General features: G+C 34.4%; 1 protein-coding gene across 8 annotated transcripts in view; it reads right to left on the bottom strand.

The window, feature by feature from the left end:
* The window catches only part of RPGRIP1L (RPGRIP1 like), a 51835-nt gene that overhangs the window by 15173 nt on the left and 11705 nt on the right, over nt 1-24957 (bottom strand). For 3 of the 8 annotated variants that reach the window (XM_085551793.1, XM_015873815.3, XM_085551794.1), the window contains 15 exons: nt 23901-24006; nt 19875-20021; nt 19164-19237; nt 16462-16601; nt 15508-15614; nt 15255-15308; nt 14010-14189; nt 13251-13368; nt 11875-12327; nt 10654-10805; nt 8222-8585; nt 6631-6848; nt 6125-6208; nt 4225-4387; nt 3008-3102 (listed from right to left, as the gene is read on the bottom strand). In XM_085551793.1, the coding sequence (XP_085407919.1) occupies nt 3008-3102; nt 4225-4387; nt 6125-6208; nt 6631-6848; nt 8222-8585; nt 10654-10805; nt 11875-12327; nt 13251-13368; nt 14010-14189; nt 15255-15308; nt 15508-15614; nt 16462-16601; nt 19164-19237; nt 19875-20021; nt 23901-24006 (2455 nt within the window). The remainder of the gene's footprint in view (nt 1-3007; nt 3103-4224; nt 4388-6124; nt 6209-6630; nt 6849-8221; nt 8586-10653; nt 10806-11874; nt 12328-13250; nt 13369-14009; nt 14190-15254; nt 15309-15507; nt 15615-16461; nt 16602-19163; nt 19238-19874; nt 20022-23900; nt 24007-24957) is intronic. The other 5 variants (XM_085551795.1, XM_015873816.3, XM_085551798.1 and 2 more) reach the window with 3 other exon arrangements.

Below are 24957 nucleotides of genomic sequence, written 5' to 3'. Positions count from 1 at the left end.
GCCTCTCAAGAAACTAAGAGCATCCATATGCACAACCCCAACAAATAATACTATCTATGTTAAGGACTTCTGTTGATGATTTTCCTGTGGCCTTATACACTCAACATTATCTACTCTGACATAATTTTGTATTCTAATTAGCTTTAATTGTTATGTAAAATATAACGTGTTACCTAATGACTTAGAATTCTGTGGTTTTGAATAGGTTAAAAGCCAGTGTTTGTGACCAGGCTGATATTATTTCTCCCTTTTCCCTCTTCCAACAAGAGCAATGGCTGGCACACATTTCTCATTACTACTACAAACACATTAGTCAAGTACTAGAAGCTGTAAACTCATCATTTTCAGTATTGACTCCAACAAGGTTAATCTCAAGCTTTATCAGCAAAAAAAACCACCTTATTAGTTTTTAGTTCCTGTCTAACAGTGACCATAACGCAGCCAACAATGATCTTGAAAATGGACAACAGCTAATGCTGATTTTTAATTTTAGGACCATCTGTTCACATTGAAAGTAGTGACTACAATGCTTTAGTAATAACTCACACTTCACCCCAATAAACAGTTGTGTTTCATGAGTTCTCATTCTTATTTCTATAAATAAACTGTTTTTGTTATCTTACTATTCCAACTTCTTAAAAAAGTACCAGCAGTGAAATGCAGGGAAGTAAACACACCTGAAGAAAAGGAAAAAAAAGTGGGACCACCACCAAATGAATTGGCTTTGCCAGTAATTGCCTTATGGGCATATTTTAAGTTGGAAGCTGACAGCAGTAAATTATATTCTGGTAACTGAATGCCATATTATCTCCTCTACAGATTAAGTGTAGACATAGGGGTGAAAGGGAGGAGGAATGGATGAGAAAAGAGGTTTTTTATTAATATAAAGACCATGCCACAGAAAATGCAAATTTCCAGTTTTGATGTCTATTTTGAGGATCTGAAACAAGGCTTTTAATCAACGTATTATACATCAAATTGATAATGTTAACTTCTGATTATTCAAATGTATGAAATATTCATAGAGAACTGTCCAAACTTTTACATTTCTCAGACTTCTTTTCTCTATTAATTATCATGCCTGGAAGCTTTTTAGTAAAAGCAGCAGCCATCAGCCTGACTGAACCTGACAAGCTAGCAAGGCCCAATTACACTGGCACTCTCTGGCACTTTGATGTGCTGGAAACGAAAAGAGATAGGGGCAAATTGTATAGCACATTATGTTAATGACTTGATTTAATCCAGCCACTAAACTTTATGTAGCCTGTTAAAAAAGATGCTAACACTAATTACACCACTTTGGAAAGGAAAGAAGGGGACAAGCATTTCATACCGACAAAGTGAAGCTCATAAATGTTGTAAATCAAATGAAACAAAATGAAGTAATCTATGATTAATTATACATCATAGACAAGAAGAAAAGAGAAAGAAGCAAGTGGTACAGCTAAGTGGTGGAAAATCTGTTAGATTTCCTTTATGATCAACATATCTGAGAAATAACCATGAACTGTCCAATTTGCAACATGCAAAAAAGAAACAGTATGATCTTAAGTAGCTTAAACAGTTTGGCATACAACTGAGATTCATGGGATAATTAGCATAACAATCACTTAAAATCAGAAGACTTATTTACACTGTTTGATTACCAGCAGGATACTTATCTCACAAGATAAAAGGCACTGGATTTTAATCTTTGAAAAATATGAATTCAGTACCAACTTTCACATTCTGTATTTGGTAAACTAAAAATTTCAAATACATCAGTGCCTGATTTTAAAATCAAATTTGTACCACATGTTGCCTTCATAGCCTACAGCTTTAATTTTACTATCCTCTCTTCCTGAATGTGCACTTCGTTACCTGATGAATAGATCTACAAAGAGGGAAAGTAACAAACTTGAACTCAATGTACTCTCTCAGAAATGTTTTTTTTTTGATAACCTAAGATAGAGGATGACAAAGAATATACAGATCAGCTCCATTATTGTTTGACTTGGTAGAGATAAGTAGCAGCCATTTGAGTTCTCAAATTTACAAATGGAAATGCAATGTTTATACATAATATATGTCTTTAAAATGATTCATTTTCAAAAATACCCTCTATACCTCCCTTCAGCTTATGTAAGTGGTAGCATTTAGCACTTCTAAAACCCTTCTAGAACTTAAAAACAACAACAAAAACTGCAGTATTTCTCCTAGGAAGCATTGCCTTACATTGCTATTTACTTGGCATATACTTACTCCTTTAAAAGGAGACTAAGACAGACCAGAGAAGTCTTAACTATTAGAAGTACTGCAAATGATTTCAAGTGCTGGATGTCTGCTTTTCAATAGTGTTTGGTGAACATTACATAAATTTGGTTATAACAAATGCAGCATAGAAAGATACTGGTAATTATTAATATCTCCTGATTTTCTACAGTTTGTTTTTGGTTGGTTGAACACAGGGAAGGACAATATATGGAAATCGCAGCCAGGTAAACCAAGGTTTTCCTGGCAGCAAAAACTCAAGTTACAACACTTGTAACAGTGACAACAAAGTTGCTAAAAACCAACAAATATAGAGTTAATGGAACCAAAATGTTCAGAAATGTATAAAACCAAATCACGTCGTACAATAGAACGGTTAAGCTGGATGAGACCTCCATGGGCCATCTAAGTTAAACTGCCTGCCCACATCAGGGCTAATCAGAAGTTAAGAACACCAGTGTCTTTCCCTCCACTTTCCATCCTCAGAAGGATGCAGAGAGCAATGAGATGACCGGTAAGCAAATTTTCCTCCAGAAAACCCAAGTGAGCCTCTCCTCACAAGACATACTGTTCGGCCCTTTTACCAACTTAGTTGTCCTCTGGATGCTTTCAAGTAAGTTAACTTCTTTTATATATCACCGAGCCCAGAACTGTAAGCAGTATTCAAGGTGAGGCCACACCAGTGCTAAATACAGTCAGGCTTTACATTTCTTTTTTTTTCTTAGATTTAGAATTGCCATAAAACACTCCAACTGACCTGTTTAATATTCTTGAATAATGGACTTGAAATAATACAGTCGTCGCTGTCGTTTTCTGATTCAATGGAATCATTTGTGTGTCTACCAACTCCATCTGCAAAAATAAATAAACAAAAAATAAATGTAGTAAAAAAAACACTGTCTGTACAGCATCTGAGATTTGCTGGATAACGTGATAGTGATATATTAGCTACTCCAAATAAGCACTGTAGTACAATAGTGTCCAGTAAAGCATTTCCTTGTGGAAGGTAGGAGTGGCAAATCAACAACCTATTAAGCGGACTACATACATAGTTGTTTTTCCTTCTTATTCTATTAAAAAAATACGCACATTTCCAAGATTAAAGTTGGTAAGTACAATGATAAAAGTCCTGCGAGAAGCTGAATTATAAATATCATATAGTATAATAAAGGATACGGCCTGAATTTGTAGATTTCCTATGATCGGCTTCAATACCATACACATCCAAAGAATTACTCTTTTTTTTTTTCCTTAAACAATGTAGTTCTGTAATGAAGATAGATTATTTTCCAGAGCATTCAGGCCTCTCCTTTCTGAAGTAAATTACTTAAACATGTAACATGGATTCAACACTGTGATTTCCAATTTTACTAATGAATTCTTATGCAGAAGCTGCAAAGAACAATGTAAAATTTTAACATTCTGTTTGTTTCCATATTTTAGATACAACTTATTTCACTAACACACAGTTCAGCTCAATGGTAGAACAGAGTGACCCAGCTGTTATAAACTTGAAATAAATCTGCTTCTTAACAACTTTATGTCACAGTTGTGATAAGACACGTTATCCTTTCACAGCCTAAAAGGGCTTCCAATACCAGCACTGGCTGTTAGCTGCAGACAAAAGGAGCATATTCATTTAAACAGTCTTTATAACAATGCAGTTCTAACAGAGAATATGAAGACATTCAAAATAGAAGCCAGCTTTCTTTTAATTTTTTATGAATCTAGGTCAGATACCAGATTTTTGCATTCAATTACAATACAGTTTCCATTTGGGATGAAAATAACACCACCATATCCACCACCCATCTTCAGCTATAAAACACACCAGAATATCATTTCTGTCATGAAGCTTCTCATAATGAGGCAGCTCCCACTGCTAGTGAGAAATGAGAGAAAGAAAAAATAAAAAAAAATGAAAGACATTTATTAAGGAAATATAGCCACTTATTTAAAAAAAATGAATTCTACCTTTTGGTTCCCATTTTTCAGTTTTTTCTGTCTGATTTCCAGAAGTATCTGAGCTTTGGCCATTCAGCTGCCTTTCTGACAAACGTGAGCCATCTTCTTCCTCTTGTTGAATTTCTCTAGCAGACTCCTTCACCTCAAGAACTGTAACGCTTTCTTGTTTGACCTTATATATCATGTATAATATAAGAATAGTTAATCTCATAAAACATCTTGCAAGTTATGAAGGTTTAAAACATGAAGAGTTCTGACTCACATTCATTATAGACACATATACCTTGTAAACAACTACATTGTTTTGGCAGTGAAAAGGTTTCAAATGTACTAACAAAAAAAATGATGCAAAAGAGACAATTCTCAAACAAAGGATAGGCAGTTGGAAAAAAAGCATTTTGTTACACCACTGGAACCAAAAGACTGCCAATTTTCCACAAGAATTTACTTTCACAATCAATTGGACTAATGCAGTATTTAACACTTCACTCTTATAATGTTATCTATTTAGCAATATTCCAAAGTTACTACCTTTCTGCTTTATCTCCCTCTCCATTAAATGAGGATAAATTCTTAAAGCAAAGACAAAAGTTTTATCCAGACACAGAAGTAAATAAGTAGATATGCCTGTCATTCTAATGACCAAAATGAAAGAGTCACAACCATGGATCACTTTTTTCCCCTCACATTTCACATTTCTGACTTAAGAGATACTCTTTAATGATAGCACTGTTTTTAATGTGTGACTGAAGAGTTGTCTTGCATGAATACATTCTTGCACAGTCACCACAAGATTCAGACTTCATATAAAGTCCAAATATATCATGACTTTATATTTATATTATAATTTATATATTATATTAAAGCCAGGACAGCTGCCCACCCAGTAACGAACAACTCTTGCTAAAGATCAAATAGCTAAATCTCTGCCTTTGACAACCATACTTTGTGAAAAATTACCAGATTTAAGAGGTTGCTGTTTGGATAGCTGAAGATGTTGTACCTGTAACTATACATCTGGCATCTCAGTTGATTTCTCTCATATTTAACCTAATTCATGTTTTTAGTCTGTGATGTAAAGCTCAGAATAAAGTTCTAGTTATAGTAAACAAAGCAATAGCAGAAAGTGCTGTAGATTGAAAAGGTATGTTACTAGTAAAAAATAAATGCAAATAGAAAAAAAAAAAAATCATTGCAGCTAATTTTTAAGAATGCATGACTTATTTCCAATGTGGTATTAAAAACAGTACTCATAACCTTTTATCATTAGCTGTTAGAGAACTGACCAGGAACTATAGGATTTGATTAATACAGTCAGTATTGAGCTTAAAATCAAATAATCAAATAAAATCAAATAAAAATTTAAACCATGTTTGAGTTGTTTCCATGCAGATCCTTTCACAGAAGGATGTTCAAGTGACAGTTTATCCCATATCTTGAAATCTAATTGTAACCATAGCATGTGTAGTTGCAGCTGATAAGCTTGTTGTACAGGAGTGACTATGAATGGCGTCAGATTTTGTATCTCATTGGCAAAACACTTCAAATTGATTTCAGTCATCTTAATTTCTATAGTCACTTATATGTTTGTGTGAGTGGTTAATTAATTTAAGTCACTTTAATAACCTGGAGAACTAAGAAACAGGCCAGAGAGTGTTAATCAGTCCTGTGGGAATCTGCCATAAACCCATGAAAATGGAAGCTCAAAAGCTGTGGAAGACAGTAAGGAATTTTGAGGGATTCTGTATTGTTTTCCAGCCTCTATGCAGTACTAGATTATCATTCACTGCCTTGGACATGCCATCTTCTTTAGCTGAGTGTTCTCGATTAACAGGTCCATAATTTGCACACTATAACCTAAGAATGTCTCCTTGCTTCACTATGCACAAACATAATACATTACACTTACTGTCATCTGTACTGAACTGGTATTCATAACTGACACTGCCTTGCCTACTACAATTACACGGCAGCTGGGTTTCGGTACTGGTACCTATAATAAAAATAGAGGTGAAGTCTTTTTATTGGCATATTTGAATCATCTTAATGTAAATTCTGAGTGACATTAATTTTTTTTTCTTATAGACAAATGAAACTGTACTACTTTCAATTCCAAATAGGTGAGATGATGTAGGTTTTGTTTGAATAACTTCCCCAAAAACTGAGATCTCTTTCAGAAATAAGCCACAAATGGGTGTAACACTCTACAGAAGATCTATGGAATGCAGAGTGAGTTCCACATGACAAAAGATTTTACATCCCAATGGAAGTCCAAGATAGTGGCTACATGAAGCATTTGTACTATGCATTGTTTTACCCTAAGGTCAAATCCCTGTCCATCAGGGTAGATCTAGATGACCTGCTGTAGTAGGTCTTTTGTATCTCTTAGCTTCTCAAGTTTGTTAAATTACTTACTCTTGCTGATGACTCCTCTCCAGCAGGAAAGAAGATCGGAGGTTGCATATCTTGTTCTGAGCGTAATTTAGGTACCATTGATTTCTCATTTTGAATGTCATTCTCCAAACCTGCAGCTACTGTGGCTCCACTTGGTGTTAGGTACTCAAACTTCCATTTTAACTCAACTCTGATGGCACCAATAACCCTTCTTTTAGAATCTGTTATTTCAAATGTACCTGACAACAAAAAGTAAACTGCAATTAAATAGATTGCATACAGTAAACAGCAGTGCAAAGCAAAACATGACTTGAGCACAGAACAGCTTTTGCAGTCCTCATTTTAGAAAGTATTTTATTATTTGAATAAAGCCAAAATACTGTTTTCTGTAGATTCAAATACACTGGATGTAATATTAAAGAAACTCAGAAATACAGTATTTAGAATGAACAGGACTACTATATCCTATCAGAATATCTTGTAGGTTCTCAGGTAACCTAATACAAGGTAAGTAATTCTTACTAACATGGTTCAAAATTTCTAACTTAAACATTCTCATTTTCTACTAATATTTATTTTTCTTAAATAAATATTTTAAAAATCTATCAATTGCTGAAAGTTTATCAAAGAAGAGACATTAAATTTACTTGGATTTTTTCGCCTATCAGCCCTTTCTGTGGAGGTCATTATAAATTGCATTTTACATTAATTGTATAATAAAATTGACAACAAACAATTCCACATATGTCTTATAGTTGGTAATCAAATGATCATTATATAGATTTTGTATTACATATGCCACAACAAATTTATAAATGATATTAATTTATGGGTGAGCAGTTGATGCCTTGCAAGCAGAGCTGCTTTCACATAGAATGGAAAAATAGGCTGACAGTCATGAAGTTCAGTGATAGAAAATGCAAAGTCCTGCATCTGCCCCAGAATAGCTTCAAGATGCAGAACAGGCTGGGGATTGATAAGTTACAAGCAGCCTTCCTTGCAGAAAATTAAAAAAATAAAATAAAATCCTGTTTTGAGAGACATAATATGAGTCAGTAAAGACATGTTTTTGGAACAATGAAGGCCAACTGCACTCCAGATTCCATCAGCCAGAATGCAGCCAGCAGGTCCAGAAAAGTTTCTTAATCTATTTAACACCTATGAGATGGCATCTGGAATACTGTGGCCTCCCCTGAACAAGACAGACATTGACACACTTGAGCAAGTCGACTGGAGGAGTACCAAGAAATTCTGGAAGTTGGAGCATAGAAGAGTCTGAAAGAAGTGGCTATACTTGACCTTCAGAAAAGGCAGCTCTGAGTGGAGGCATCTTATTGCTATCTGCAGCCACTACTTGTAGAATGCAGAAAAGATGGAACCATAGATGCACAGCGAGGACAGGAGACCCAACAGAAAAAGGTGTTTTACATTTTTGTGTTTCTGTTCTTTTTTGACAGAGGAAGCCAAACACTGGAACAAGGTCAGCCTGCCAGTAGATCTCTATTGTTTGGAATACTCCAAATTCAACTAGGCAAAGTTCTAAATATATTTAATAGATATACTAAACAAGATGTGAGGATTTTTTTTATGTTTGAAGAGAACAAATTCTTACCTGAGATAGGTCTGTTACATGCTAAGGGAATAAGAGGCACATTGGCTTTCCCTAAATAACTATCTTCTCCTATTTCAGCATCATCAAATAAAAAAAATGTTAAGGATTCCCATTTCAAGTATCGGTCTAGATCTGCAGTCACTGGCATTTGGAAACACATAACGTCATCTATTTGTGGGTTGGTGCTGCTAGGAATGATGGGAGTATCATGGTATGCAAAATCAAAAAACCTGTAGACAACATATGAATTTGGCTGAAGATGTTTCTTTCGGGACTGTAGATGGTTACAACATTTTACTGTAACGTGGAGTTCATTTAAATCGCCGTCTGTTGAAGTGCTGACTTGGGCAGTTCTGAGAACTGGCTGCATTAAATGAAAAACAAGTTGAATTTTAAAGTTAGAATTCTTGTGTTGGCACAGTAAGAAATATATAAATAGAACAAATAAGTTATCTAGATGACACTCCAACTACTGTTTAACTTTCTATGCCAAAATCTAATTCATTCCATAAATTCAACTACAGTCCTCTTTGATTGCAGGTGTGAGGAGATAAGAGGTTAATCCTTTCAAGAACACAATTATTTGCCTAATTCTTCTAAGATATTGTGACCTATTTGCTATTTGATTACCAAAGTAGTCAAGTGTTACGGATGATTCATAACCAGTGCCACTTTAAAACTATGGATTTGGATTTTTAAAGCTATTCTGTGTCAAGACAATTTTTAAACTGTAGTTCTTTTTTGTATGTGATTTTCAATAATTAAAACAGCACTGCAGATTTACATTCCCTTTTTCTTTCTCCAGAACCTTTATGTTAGTAAAGAAATGACAAAAATAGAAATCAGCACATGAACAGCAAAAAAAAAAAATATGTTTGAAGTGGAATAAGAAATTAGGTAAATTAATAAAAATGAAAGAACAGCACAAAAATCCAAATAACATGACTGTCTTTCAGAAGCAATCCCCAACTACATTCTTCTCATAAGGGTTTGCTTTCTTTTATGGTAATGTGTCACAGCTAATTTAATTTATCGTACATAATTATCTTGTTTATGGAACTCAGAATTCTGTCTTGCGGTATTTGGGGGAACATGAATCAATTTGATTTTGCATGATAAAATGGTAAATATTTTTATTAAATAATCCAAACTGAAATTGGTAGAGACAGTCAATCATGACAGTTTTAGATTCTCCTGAATAAGTAACATTAAGATTATTATTTATAGCTACAAACAGAATTGGGGGGAAAAAAAAGAAAAAAAAGAGAAAGACTCTTTATGGCAGTTTATGTACAGTTCACGTTTCCTTGATTTCTGCCTCTCATAAAGGACAAAGTTTTATATTTATATGTTTAACTAGTGAAAGCCTCCATTTTGTAACACACAACTGAAGGCATTTCTGCAGCTACAGACTAATAGTATCTGTAACATAACGTAACCACCTGGGCCATTTTTACATGAATTTCAGTTTCTGCTATGAAACATCTCAAACTGCAGTGTCTCAAACAGCTATTTTTAAAAGATGTTCTTCATTTCTGCAGTCTCTGCTATTCTATTTTTTCCTTGATAACCAGTATATTTCAGTTGCTTGCATTTCCAGTTTTACAATAATTACAACAAAATGCTCTGTTCTGCATATCTTATCTTTCATCCGTGTTTGGATCTGTAACATAGCTAGAAATAACAATCAAAAGCTGAGAAAACTGCAGATTTGAGCATTTAAAAATGGCCAGATTTTAGTTGTTAGTTAAAGATTCCTTTGAGTTAAAAATACCTCTGAGTAAAATCTGATTTAAAGCAAATGTTACATTGTTGTCTAATCCAAAGATATTTTGAAAATATCTGCACTGACCCTTCATAGAATTTGTACATCATACTTCCCAGCATACATTATGGAATCAGTAGAGATTTGGGTTTAATATAAACTCGCGTGGTTGTACAGTAAAATACATTGAAGTTACACTAGACAAAGAGTTGTTTTTATTTCCTAAACTAATTGATAAATCACAGCTATACAGAGCTTTATATCATGATGGTTCTCTTCATCAAGCAGTAATTAAAAAGAAAACAAAAAGTGAAATTATCTCAATGTCAATGCAAACAGTACGAACTTCTAAAAGTTTCCGAACAATTGCTTCACCTCTAATACCTAGCTGAGACCCGGATAGTTTAACATTCCTGAATATTCCACTAGGATAAAATGTAAATGAAATCTGGCTTTTCTACAGATTGAGAAAAATAAATATAATATTTACATGATAATTTCATGTGTTCTAGTGACAGAGACTACTTAAGTAAGCAATTGTAGTTTAAGACATTGTCTCTTCAGCAAAACTCCAATTCAGCTGTAATGCAGGGAAAAAAAAACAAAAATGTGGAATGTGGAAAAGAACAGTTTATCCAAAACTATGTAAACACAAAACTAAGCATACCTGGCATTGTGATTCGCCTTCCCTAAGTTCGGGTGTTACATATCCCCGAGCCTTAGAATTCTTTTTGTAAAGACCAATGGAATGATCCATAGGAGCTCGTAACCTGATCCAATATTCTATAGTACCAAAGTCTTGGATGTCTCCACTTTTTCCTAAGGAAATATGGGATCACATTTTCACTTCAACTTAAAATGACTTCAAAACAATGATTTAAATTAAAAGAAACAACAACACACCCCAAAGCCAAACCAACTCCCCCCTGTAGATGCTACTATTTGAAGCATTTTCTACTGTAACCAGACCATTTCTGCCTTCTCAATGCTTTATGAGTATTAATTATAAGCAGACCTCCTACGTCTTCAGTGAACTTAACAGTTATAACTACAACAGCCATAATTTCTTCTGTTATTTATGGATAAAGGAGAATAGATACTTATGACTTTTGGGCCAACTATAAAGCACTGATATTTGACAGTCTTATAAAGCAGAAACATTTTTGCTTTTCATGTATATTACACCAATCAGAAAAACTATATATGTGAGAGTAAAATCATTTAGTTTAATTTAAGTTCATTACAAGACTTAATTGAAATAATTTTTTTTATAGTTAAGTAGGTAGGGCCACCTTGTATCAATAATAATCTTAGAGAATGAAGGAAACCTGCATTAAACAACTAAAACACATATAAGACAATAATGAAAAATGAAAGAGAATGTCAGATTTTTAAGATCTTCCCTGCAGCATTCAAAGAACTGTGAAATATGAATAGTACAGTAATGCAAACAAGAACTCTGCTCTAACTCTTTTTCTCCATGCTGTCATCATATAATTATATTGAGAAAGGTAATACTGTCTTAATAAAATATCCTTTACTTGCGTAATTACACTTGGTAAGTAACTTCTGTACAAGACAAAGAATCTCCTGCTATATCTAGACAAGATTTTCTAATGCTATTTGCAGTATGTTGTAAACTTCTAATATGTCACATCAGGTCATTTTATTACCATTATCTCTGTTCTCAATGATTATTGGTAAAATTTTACCTGTTTGAAGAGCCAGAATCAACAAAAAATGCTGCACATCCAACATATATATATATATATTTAAGCCATTCTTTTTTTTCTTTTGACATAGTAATAAATAAATCAATTGTTGGTCAAATGCAGATTACTGGTCACTTAATCACACCAAACAAAATACTTTCTCATATGTTAATTACCAACTAAAACTGCCTTGGTGTAGATCCTCCCATTCTGTTCCAGGATTTCTTGGAGTGTCAGCTGGCATGCAGCAACTGTTTCATAATCTGAGCCACGTGCACGATGAACCTCAAGAGTGACACTCTCACTCTGTATGTAGTGCAAGAAGATGTCATCAATCTTTACAAGATACTGAAAAGTCAAGTCATATGACAGGGTATGTCCATGCAAAACAGGGGTTGATTGAGTTTCGAAGTCATAAAATGAATAAGAACAAAAAGCTGCAGGTTCATTGTCACCAAAAGCATTCACAGCTGCAGAAGAGAACTTCACTTTGCTGATATGAAATTCAAAAAGGCCCTCTCCTCTTTCTAAATGTTGACTTTCATCAAATTTATTTGGTGGATTGCCTGGCACTGTTTCTGGTCTGTATTTGAACTGTTTAGTACTATAGGCAACATCTTTCAGTTGGGCTGCAATAAAGAGAATGAGAGGAACAATATGACTGTTTAAAAATCAAATATAATTCATGCTTGCATAGAGAAGAAAAAAGTATAATTCTATTACATTAACAATCTTAAATTTTTAAAAACAAAACAAAAAAACAACGAACACAAATTGCGCACTTAAAATCAGGCACCCACGGTTAGCTTAGCATGCTCAGAATACTTCCACAATGCAGTTGCATCAATATAAGCAATAACACAGACTGCTAAAAATTATTAACAGTAAAATAGCAAAAATACTGAAGCCTTATATGATGATCAAAGTAAGTATTCTTACGCTAAAGTTAGGTCTCTACTAAAGATGTGTATTTTTAAGGTTTGAACTATAAATTATAATATTTGCTGGGGAAAGAAAGAATATGTGCTTACAGAATTAAGACACAAATCATCACACAGTCCTTTAGCACAGAATATGCAACTTAGAAACAAAATATGATGAATGATGTTGCATTAACCTTTGTAAGTTATCCCATATTGTGCTTCCCATTTACCACTTATAAAATACAATGAAGTCATTAAAACATAATTTCAAATTCATGATGTTAAAATATTCTGTAGGCATGTTATGCCATAACTTTGAGAGTTTTTGCGACATATAAAAAGTTACGTAATTACTGAACAGCAAAATTAAAAAAAAATAATTGACAAATCACAAATACAGAATTTAAAAATGGAGGTTTGTCTACTTACGCTGCAACAGTTGCAGCATAAAGTACCCTCTTGCCTTTTATTTAATAAGTAGCTCTTAAGTCAATGAAACAGCGCACAGTTAACAGAACATGGACGATCTGATCTTTCTGTCTTAATAATTAAAAGGTGTTTCAACTGCTGAACAAGTTTGTATTCTGAGAACAACAAAAAAATTGGAGGAAAATATGATTCAAAAATACCTTCAAGTTTTCTGATGCGTTCAGCCCTACTATCAAGAAGATGGACATACTTTTCTATTTTTGACTCATATTCTTTCTGTAGACTTTCCATCTTCTGTGTCACTATTTCAAGTTCAGACTGGAAAAAAAAGTTGCATGTGAAAAGGACCACCGAAGCATATCTACACTGACATTGCAAATGCTTTTGGCTACAAAAGAGAAAATACAGTTAAATTTGAGAAAGAATTTAGGGCACAGAAAAAGAGCAAATTTGAATTCAACACCACAGGAACCAGTTCTAATTTTAGCAAAATCTAAAATCATCATTGAGGAAAACTGACTAGTGATTCGTTCAGAACAATATTCCTGATAGTTTTTGTAAAGATTGTATTATTTTAACCTCAGATGGATCGAATGAAAACCAAAATATCATCCACAATAATCTAGCACAAGAGGCTGAAAGCTGAGAGTTGTAGAAAAGGAAGCTTCATCGATAAGTGTAGGCCCAATAAGAGCTCTGAGATAATCCCATGAAGGCAAGTGCTTAAGAGCTCTAATCAGGGTGAGTTAAAAGACTGAAGTTATAGTCATTTGGATCTCATGGTTTTTGAACACTTTCAACACTAACAAATTTTGTGCTAGGTTATTTCATAAAAGAGACTGGCTTGGGTAATGAATTTGAAGCCTTAATTATTCCTTCATTTTTTTACGGAGGGAACAAGTTCCAGTGCTACAAATGTTATCATCAGGTTATCTACCACTATGAGTGAAGCTTAGTACCTTGTAACCTTTGGTAATTTTTTGCTGTACAACCAACATTTGCCTTGTCTTTTCAAGTTCTTGCACTGTTTCCACATGTGTTAACTGGAGCTTCTGCATTGAACCTTCCAAATCTTTAAGGATATCATCTTCATCTTTTTCCAGACATAAAAGGTCCCCATTCTTCTGCTGCTTTTGAACCTGGAGCAAATTTTAAAAGTTACTAGAAAAAACTTTTGCAAATTACCTAGATGTTTTGTGCATAGTTTAATATAACACTGGAAGAAGGACATATGATAACACAAAAAATAAAAATGACATGGACCCATCACCGTTTTATTTAGTAATGTAAACTTCCAATTTGTGGAGATTTCCAATATATCAGATATTCACAAGCGATCAAACTTCTCAATCCACCTAATACATTTACCTTTTATATACTTGATAATAATGCTCCAGTGAATGCCCAAAAACTAAATTATTCTCAAGCCTACATTACTGCTATTACTAATACTGATGTTTTATTGTTGATCTTTTCCTTGCTTTACTTCTTTTGTTACCATTATAGAATTATTATCAGCTTTCAAGTAGCGGTAAGATTCTACTTACAGTAAACATTGTAAATTTCAGTAAACATGGTTTACATTAAATGTAGGTCTTCAAGAACAGTGGAAACTTAAAGCACTCATTTCTGTCCTGCTCACTTTCAATTCAGTTTTGACAATAAATAAAACTACAACTTACAAGGAAGTGGAAAAAAAACAAACAAACAAACAAAAAAATCAAAAAAAAAAAAGCAGATTTTTAGTGTATTTCTCTATTAGTAAATATAGAGAGAATAACTAGTTAGCTACGAGGTTGCTCCAGCACTTTTTCAAAGTTTCAACGCTTAAAATATGCTCATAATGAATTAAAGAATTAAAAAAAGAAAATGTTTTTTAATCAGCATTACAGAACAAGATGGTGCAATTGCTCATTGAAATGAGAAAGAGCAAGCTTTTTAGAAAACACTTATGAATCTGGTTTAATTCCCCTTTAGTGTCATTATGAATTCTATACAACTCTATAGAGTGAAATCTAGGTAACTTTAAATTTCATCCTCACAATTCTCATCTTCCTCTTGCTTCACTGTACCTGAAAAATGACCTGTGCACACATACATGCAGGATGCATGAACTACTGCAGAAACCCAGGCCTTGAGAATCCAGGGCATTGTGTCCAAAAGAGGTAACAGTAAACAAAAAAAGAGAGTTCTTTGAAAGTTACCTTTGTGAGCGAGAGAACTTCACTACTGACTTCTGCCCCATCAGCATCACATCTCTGAAAGACAAATACTCAGTGAAGATGCAGTATCAGATGTGGGTGAACACTGAAGAATTATATTCAGGTTAACAAGATGCACTCTCACTAGGCACAACATTTTAAACTTTATTAATATTTTTGTATTTTTTTTACTTTCAAGAAGCACTACAAATAAATATAGAATGTGTTTCTTGGTAAATTTCTAAGAAGATTTTACCTTGGTCAAATACTTCATGCGATCTTTCAGCTCCTCTAGCAGTTTCTTATTTTCCAGGCAACATGACTGCAGTTCTTTGTTCTCTTGCATCAGCTTTTCCTTTTGGTCTTAAATCGGGAAATAACAGAACATATTGCTTAACATAACTATAAAAACAAAATAAGCTTGCTTTTTTTGTATTAACATATGCATAAAAACTTCATCTAGAGATGTAGAAACTAATTTATTTGGTACAGCAAAATCTTTTACTAGCAAATGAGGAGGGAGCCGGGTAGGAACCTGCTGTTTCTTACACCTGGTAGATGTTTAGAGATTAAAAACAAAACAAAACCAAAACATTCTTTCTTTCATGAAGGTTGAACTGACAGCATTATTCTACACTTTGTGTATTACCAGACAGACCACTAGGCATGGCTACAGTATGACTTCATTGGCTTTCTGCTTTTGGGAAGGGTTGGGAAAGAGAATAGAGAGTCTGAGTTCTCAGTCTGAATAACTAAATACAATTCCACTTCTCAGTCTAAGGTTGAAGATAATTTCAACAAACACCTACAAATGCACAGCTATTTCCACACTTACATCTCAGGAGCCTCAGGAAGAAATTAGTCTCATAATAGGAAAAACTTCAGGATTGGATCAAATAATTATAACAACATGCTTTTTTTTTTTTCATAGAAAAGTTTTAAAAGCACTGAAGTTGTTAAGGAACGAGAAGTACCACCGAAGTATTAATGCAACTGGAGTTAAAGGATCTTCATTTAGCACATAATCTCTATTGAGTCAATTTCTTTACTAAGGATAGTCATAACTTAAGCGCACTTTTCAATGTACTAGTAAAGGACAGCTTTGAAATCACCACTACCAAGGAACTGCATTTTTCTGCAGAACATATCTGTAGTCCAGCACCAGAGAAATTCGCATCAGGAAAAAACAGCAGTTACTTCAGAAATGTACCTCTTTCCATATTCATCTGGTCAAGGATTTTATCTTTGTCGGCTGAACTAGATTTGACAGCAGTCTCTAGTTCAGCAATTTGAAGTTTCAGTTGCTCTTCCTTTAATTTCCAGTCCTGTTCTTGGGTCATATTGAAGATACTGCAATAAAACATGTGGCATATGAATAACTTTTCAAAATCAACTTCAACAGAAAATAATAAAGAAGAAAGCTTTTTGTGGCACAGAGACCGCTGTCATCATGTCTTAGGAATTAAGTAAACATATGCTGGTCTGCTGCTGTTGAAACCAAGGCGCCTTTCTCAGGCTGTGGTTAAAAAACATGAAAGAGTCTGTGGGATGAGCAAAGGAACTGGCCTTAATTTAGAGCTCCAAAGTCAGAAAAGTTGGCAACACGCAACATTTGTGGGACTAGAAGAGGAATTCAGATGTGTATTCCAGAGTAATCCACAGCTTCAAACCTCGGCAACTGACAACTAACAAAACCATTCCTTCCGCATACAAAACCTCTTAATGCAGAGAACTAGGATCACCCACCTGATTCCTTTTAAATCTGTGAAAGACACAGAGCCTGAAGTCAGTTGCCTGTTCAAAGAAATGCTGACCACAAAGTGACAACAGTTTTCTCATAATGTAGAACAACAATTCTGATACCGATTAAGAAATAATAAGAAGTAATCTTTCTTCCACTTAAAGAAATAAAAAACCGAGGCAGGCAGATATTAGAATAACTATTTTTCCTGTAACACATTATTTACTTGTAAACTACCAATCTGCGTGTAGTAAGATTGCATAGACACAGTATCAGAACTGCTGAAACCATGACAAAATGTGCGGCTCAGACTGAAATAAAAGGACATTGCCCAATTTACATTACAATTCCCCGTGGGTAAGAAGACATAGTAATGCAGTGTGTTTCTTATAATTTATACACTGAGTACCATGCTCTTCATGCTATTATTATTCAGTAGTTGCATTACTGACCAGAAAAATGCCCTCCATCTTAAAAACAGTCATAAAGCAGTTTATTGACTTCTGTAATCTGTGAAAAATCAGAAATGGCAGTGTATTCATTAATAAACGAGCTCTTTCCACTGAGCACCTTGGTGAAGCTGTCTGGTTAGAAACGTAACTTTTCTTTTTGTACATCTTCTGACACACAGTTATCCATCCATCTATGTACTGATCTATCCCAGAATTTCATATAACAAAAGCTAACTGAAAAAAAAAAACAACAACCAAAGAAAAGAAAGAAATAGGGCAAAAGGGACAGCCCACATAGCTTGGAAGACAGTACATGCTGAATGAAAGACAACAGCCAGTTCTGAGGGCAGTGACTACACAAAGTGGTTGTGAGTACATAAAAATGAATTTATACCTAAGTATATGTGAAGAATGACTTGAAGACTAAAGAAAAAATATAGCATGAATTCTAAGCTCCAACAGCTTTAGCAAGAGTTGTCAATTCCTAGGATTCATTAGAACACTTTCATCACTCCTGAAATTCTTTTTCTCATCCCATATCTGATCTCACCTGCTTTTTGACACAGTTCTCTAAGTACATACTATCTTACAGGACGATAGTGTCTGTTACAGCATGTGTGAACTTAAAAAGCGCTTCCAGGTCCTACAGTAACATAAACTTAACTTTGCTGTGACAAAGTTTGGAAAACAGCATGCAGTAAATACAATGCACAGAACCCACAGTCACTTTTGTAAGTAGTATTACACAGCTACAGGAAAGACAGTATCTTTTATAATTGCTTAGACATCACTTTTCAAGGTGTAACTGGCTTTGATAAGGAAAGAATAAATCTTAGCAAGACAAGATATGAATTATCTTTAGTTTTCAAACTTCTGAAATGTTAAAATTTTAGAGACCACTGTGCCCAACTCTACATGCATTCAATATCTTTAGGTACAATTACTTCACATAAATATGCAGCTACACACTATTTCAGTTTTTCAAAAGAGTGTGCTGTCAGAAAAATAACACAGTAATGTTATTTTATGACAGTAATTCAGCATTTAGATATTTAAATGAACATAAGTTTTGGAAAGAAGCCTATATTGTACTAATATTTATATCCCTTTGAATGGAGTCCACTTCTGCTGTTTTCTCCCTTTGAATTTTAAGATTACTTTTACTTGAATTCATGTGCAATTTCTTTCACATTTACTGTATTTCACAGGAGACAGAGCCATCTGGCTAACTATAAATGGTCAACCACATCTGGCACCACTTCCTTTGGAGACAGTTTAAGCATTTCTAGATTTGCATTACAAGGTCATATGAAAACAATTCCTCCCAATCTTTAATCCAAATGAATTGGTTTCTTGGATAGTGACTACATAATAAGAGTCAACTGACAAATTCATGCTTGTTCTTTCTAAACTTTTCAGATCTGATTCTCAGTCTTGGCCTTGGCAAAATTCCCATCAACTCTGAAAAGAACTTGCGATAGAACGACATTTTCAAGAAAAGGGTTCATGTCTTTTACTTCCCTTGTAAGAAACAAAAAACCCAGCATCATAAAAAAGAAAACAACTCAAGGAAACTTGAATAACCTGGCACCTGTGGACACTGGACTACCCACTGCAGGCAACAGGTATTCTGCATTATTCCAACTGGTATCAGAAATTGTTCTAACTGGTATCAGAAAAAGTTGCCAATTAAACAGTAGATTTAGGTAAATGATTTACCTCTTAGATAGCTTCTCATAGTCTTTCCTCAAGAGCTCCTTCTCTTGCTCTAGATCATTTATTCTTTCTTGTAACTAAGAAGAAGAAAATTTCAAACATGGAAGGACAGTAAGGAAATAGAAAATAATAAACTATAAAGAAATTAGAAAGATAGTTACTTAATACTTTGTATGTATTGTCAGGAAGACTTACTAGTCTTTTTCATACAACCATGCCTAATAAACTTCAAAATAACAGTTTTTTTCTACCACATCGCAGCCTCTCTCATATTCCTTATATAAGGCTGAGACTAGTGTGACAATAGTACCTAGTTATATTTTATCTCATCCCGTAGAATATTTTTTGTTTTGTATATGATTAATTCAATAAATAAATAGCAAAATATGATCAACAAGTAAAGTATTATGATTGTTTCTCCTCAACAAACCACTTGTTTAGCATTAGAATTGATAACAAAATTCTATGCTTTTCTTCAGTGTCCAAACACTGGTGCAGTGATTACGTAGCCTGGCTGACAAGTACTTTATGAAATGCAAGCAGAACCATGGGATTTTCTCTCTAATGAATAGTTATGAGTTTAATCAGGTCAGTCTTCTAAATGTGATTGGAAGGTTTATTTACCCTTTAGCACTGAAAAGTATTTTCCCTTATCTATGTTTATCACCCAAAGCAGATTCTAGTTCCCTTGGACACTGGGAACTAGTTCCTCACCTCCTCAGTCCTTTTATTGGTAAGAGCCACTGACTGCAATTCGTTTTCAAGATGCAGGTTCTTTAACCGCTCCTCTTTAAGCTGGTGATTCAGGTCACTACTTCTTGCTATTAAAGCATCATGGCTAGCCTTCAAATTCCTCTGGTTCTACAAAAATAAAAGAAAATCATGGGTAGGAAAAGTTAAAGAAAATCACTCTGTGCATTACAATACTGCATATTCTATCAGTGTTCTGGCAGCATTTGATATATATTCTCAACGTGGTCAACAGGAGACACTCTTGAACTATGAAACTGGAAAAAAATTCATTACACATGGCCAAGAGAAGGTAGCATTCCTGTTGCTTTCATGAACGTTAAACCACCAGTTTAGTCATAATGAAAAGAACCAAGATATACATCTGTTAAACAATTAAAAGATTTTGCTGTGGTTACAGTGGTTAGACATGCTGACCAAAAACACTGCAGTAGCAAGCAAAAATGAATGCTGACCACAGTTATGTTAATCACAGAACTTGCCGCAGATCTGTTAACCCTTAGCTGTAGATACATAACTGTTTCATAATCCCAATATACTAGGTTGTACTTCATTGCTAGCAGTAATTTAATAAAGGACTTATGATTTCATTTACATTTTAATTTATTTAATTGTATATATTAGGGCACATTTAACCAATTTTAATATTAAATGGAGGATACTGACAGAACCTCTATTTCCAAAATATTAGTTAATGTTGTAATGTCTACATTTCATAATGCTTTAATAATGCCTCACAAAAAAATTTCAGGTAAAACACACGCAAATTATGACTTGGGGAAAAAAGAAAAAGGCTAAAAGCCAATCTCCTGCTTAATAAAATGGCTGTATACATATATAAGATGGCTATAAACATATATAAGATGGCTATATATGTATATATATAAGAATAGATAAGGTTCAATGGTTATAGACAAAAAACTATAACCTTCATGTTTTCCTTAAAATATTCCTAGAAAGTAATTAAATGAAGAAGCTGAATGCAAATCCAGTGCAAATTGTTTAGGTTCACATTAAATACAAATATCTAGAAACAAGACCATAAAAAATCCAATGCATGTCCGTATCTTTGGCCTCTCACATCTCATTTCTCCATAAGAACAATCTGAAGGGGAATAAACAATATCAGCAGACAGTCTTATTCCAGAGAGAGATAAAGTATCACTCATCAATTTTTAATAGTCCTTCTTCAGTGCTTCTATTGCTCTGTCCTATACCTATATTTGTAAATAGGAAAAAACTTGTATCCATTATTTCATAAAAATAAGATGAAACGGGAAACACTTTCATTCCTTGGGGAAAAAAAAAATAAAAAAAAATAAAATGCAGCTTTCAATGTGAATATTAGAAACAATGACTTTGTATAGCAGCCTGAATCTCTGTCATGTGTTTCTAATTCAGCTGTTATCAAGACAGAGGCACAAGAACATAAGAACTTGAGGTCTGCTGTAAATTACCAAAAAGTCGTATATGATTCAGGATGGAATAGCTTCCGTATCATTTTATATTTAAGAACACAAAAAGCTGTATCCCTTGGAGTTTACATTCAACATAGTTCACAGTGTGAAATTAGATTTGAACTACCAAAAGAGAGCTGCTTTGGCAGAGAAGATATTAGGCTGGAGGTTGAGGAGAGCAAAGCCAGTGATAGGAGCAGAAAGACAAAGGATAAAAGGAAGGGAACAAAATGATAATTGCAGAAGTCTTGTCGACCACGTGGAAAGAAGCAGGTAACAGCATTAGGAGGGGGGAAAAAAATGAACAAAGAAGTCATAGAACCCACTATGGAGCTGAAAGCTGAAAATAGGAGAATAGGGAATAAGAGAAATGTGGACTGCAGGAAGCCTTCAATCCTGAAGGTGTGCAGAAATAAAGCAAAAAGTTTTCTTGAGATCATCCTGGCAGGAATGTCAATAAGGTTAGGATCCATACACTTAACATTTCAAACTAAATAAAGACCTTTATCTACAGTGTGATATTCCTGCCTCAAGATCTTGGAATTGCAGCAGGCACTAGGGCTTTTCTTTCTTGTGCTGTACAACTTTTAGGAAATTCTACTACAGAAACATTATACCACTGTTAGTTTTTTAGCCCTTCTAGTTGTTTACACAGGTTGCTCTGAAAAGTAATGTTTCCTGTTTATTTCCACAAAAACCACAACAGATACAAAGAGCACAATACAACTATCTGATAGAGCAAATTCTCAGCTATAAAACACTTGTTTCCAACACAGTCATTGCCATTAGCCACGTATTTTTTTTACTAGCTATGAACAAGAGCCTGTATGCTGCACTAGTAAAAATCTGCACTGGGGAAGGTGACCCACTGTTTCACAGCTGCTACAAGAATATGACAGGAGAATGTTGCCCACACAGCCCGTCTTTCATCAGCCTGTACAGTTAGAAGAAGATGCCAATTCTGGACTATAACATGCATGTGGTAGGACAGTTCAGCCAAGACCGGCAATATGTTCCATGGCCTTCAAACCAGCGTGGGGTCTGACTCTACTGTGTTTCAGTAGGAAGCTGTCTTCTCTGGCCTGACTAGAAGTCTGAATCTTCACCTTAATGTCACAGTGTAGCACTCAGAGCTGATGCTGCCTCTGGGTTCCAGGAAACCTTCAAGGATCACCTTTCTTTCCCATTACAAAAGCACACATCACTTAATCCCCTTGAGGTCTGTCTTGAACTTTCTGTTTGATGGGGGATTCACATCGCCACTCCCTAGACTGCCATTTTGACTCCAGCTTGTAGTGGTAACATGATGTCTTGTCACTGGTAATGATGAAATCCAGGAAAATATCACCTTCAGCCTTGTGTTGCATACAGGGTTCTTGCTCTTCCTGTGCGAGCATTTGCAGGATCCAACACGATATTCCAATATCACCACTGCTTCCAACTCACTGAAACCAATATTCAGCTTCGTACATAGTTCCCTGGTCATAATCCACCAATTCATGCAGATTTGTTGATCGAGATGATCTTCATTTTGTAGTGTAACAGCCTTACATGGCCATCCAGAATGTGGCTTGTCTTACACATTGCTGTTACCACTACTGAAGTGCACAACCCACTACCTCACTGTGCTAACATCTATTGTTTAGTCTCCAGAATCATTCAGTTAGGATTGACGAATGCCAATGTTTTTCCACATGGAGGAATTCAGTGACACACCTTGGCTTCCGAGGCACTTGCATGTCAGATGCCATTCTGTCAGACCGCCCCACTGCTTTCATCTCTCAGATGGCAACAAAACATAATAAAATATTGCTGGAAAGGTTTAACCTACACTGCTGTACCACCCACATCTGCCTCTGATGTCATGGGCCAACATAAAAAAAAACCAGAAGTATTATTTTTGGATCAACCCCCATATTGTAGGCCAGTAACGTAGCACTTGCTCTTCAAAATTCACTTTGTTTGAACTTTTTAAAAGCCACTTTAATTCCTTAGAATTTTCCTGTTCTTAATTTTAATTTCTCTTTGAATTGCAAGTACAATGAAATTGTAGATCCATCTAACAAAAGCTTAAGACATATTACTAAATTAAAAAAACAAAACAGAAATACAATAAAATACAACAAATATAACAACTATAAATTAACTGACCATAAACATCTCAGGATACAGTTAGGAATTTTACACCTTGCAAACAGCAAGGGTACCTACCACTTCCACTTTGTAAGGAAGACAAACATACTTTATACAGCTCAGTTATACGTGGGTGGTGGGTTTTTTTATTTTAAATCTTAGAAATTCTCCTCTCATTATCATACTGTCTCTGCCTGCAATCATACCCAGTTCTTCCAGTATTTTTGTGAAGTAGCAGAAAAATATCATATCACTAAGATCTTGCATTTTCTGGTGATGTTTTCATAAATTTTCTGTATTCAGAAATGACTTGGAACCAAGAAATGTGTATATTTATCTTCCACTAAAGCATGATCATATGATGAGAGTAATGCAATGTCACTGACTAAATCATAATTACCTCTTGAAGCTGGAGAAAGTCGCTTTCCATTTCTGAAAGAGCATTGTTTTTCTCAGCCAGCTGTTTACGGATTTTAATCATTTCCACATTGTCTCGAATGCTTGACCTTCAAAATTGTATTAAAAAGGAGCACATCATGAGCATGAAGATGACAAAATGACTTGTCCTATTATTTTCATCTTGATAAGTTGATATCGTGGAAATAAACTTTCTACAATACATTTGGGAGAAGATCCAGCATGTGGTAGCCAACTTGATTTTGTCTTCTATGATTTATGTTAAAGAACTTAAGTAATTCAGGATGTCAAAGGAGCAATCAATTTATAGAGATGTTGGTTTTATTGAATACTACATATTACAGGAAAAGAAAACAATCCATAACCTAGAGATTATTTGTTTTCCTGCCCTTCAAAGCATTTGTCACAATTTTAAGGAATTTTCTCTTACAGTCTACACCTATGAAATATTGTTAAAAAAACTGACTTATCAATTCATACTGCTAACACGTAAAGAACAGCATTCAAAACAAGCTGCAGATGTCTTTAACCACATGAGAATCATTTAATATCCACATAGGTGCTCTATATCATTACAGTTCTAAGATTAACTCAAGAATCCACTAATTAATAAATGTTTAAAATTACTTTCAATTTAAATAACTTTTTATTTCTAAAGTTTTCCTTCAAACAGTGAAAGCAGACACTTTTGCAGTTTTTTTCAAGTGTAGGAAGAGCAATCAATTCTTATTTTTATTAATAGACTATCAGAACAAATCTTTATCATTTGAAATGTAATTTTTCATCCAATATTTATTTGTTTTAGGTATGTCGGAGAAATCATCATGCCACGTTGGACCTAGAAAACAGGCCAAACAATTTATACATCTGTAATCCAGCTGAGAATGCAAAAAACTTTCCTCTTACGCTTTAAAATCAAAGTTTATTGTATTTTGACATTGCCAAGTTCATTGTCCTTACACAGGAGATAAACATACTCAGAAATCTGAGACACTGCCCAAGAAACACAACACAATACTAAGACAATCATGTGCCTAAAA

This window comes from Coturnix japonica, chromosome 6, assembly GCF_054131305.1.
Source record: "Coturnix japonica strain WE chromosome 6, WE-NBRP24, whole genome shotgun sequence".
Classification (NCBI taxonomy): domain Eukaryota; kingdom Metazoa; phylum Chordata; class Aves; order Galliformes; family Phasianidae; genus Coturnix; species Coturnix japonica.
The sequence above is the reverse complement of the archived record's forward strand: the minus strand, read 5'-3'. Positions and strand labels throughout refer to the sequence as shown.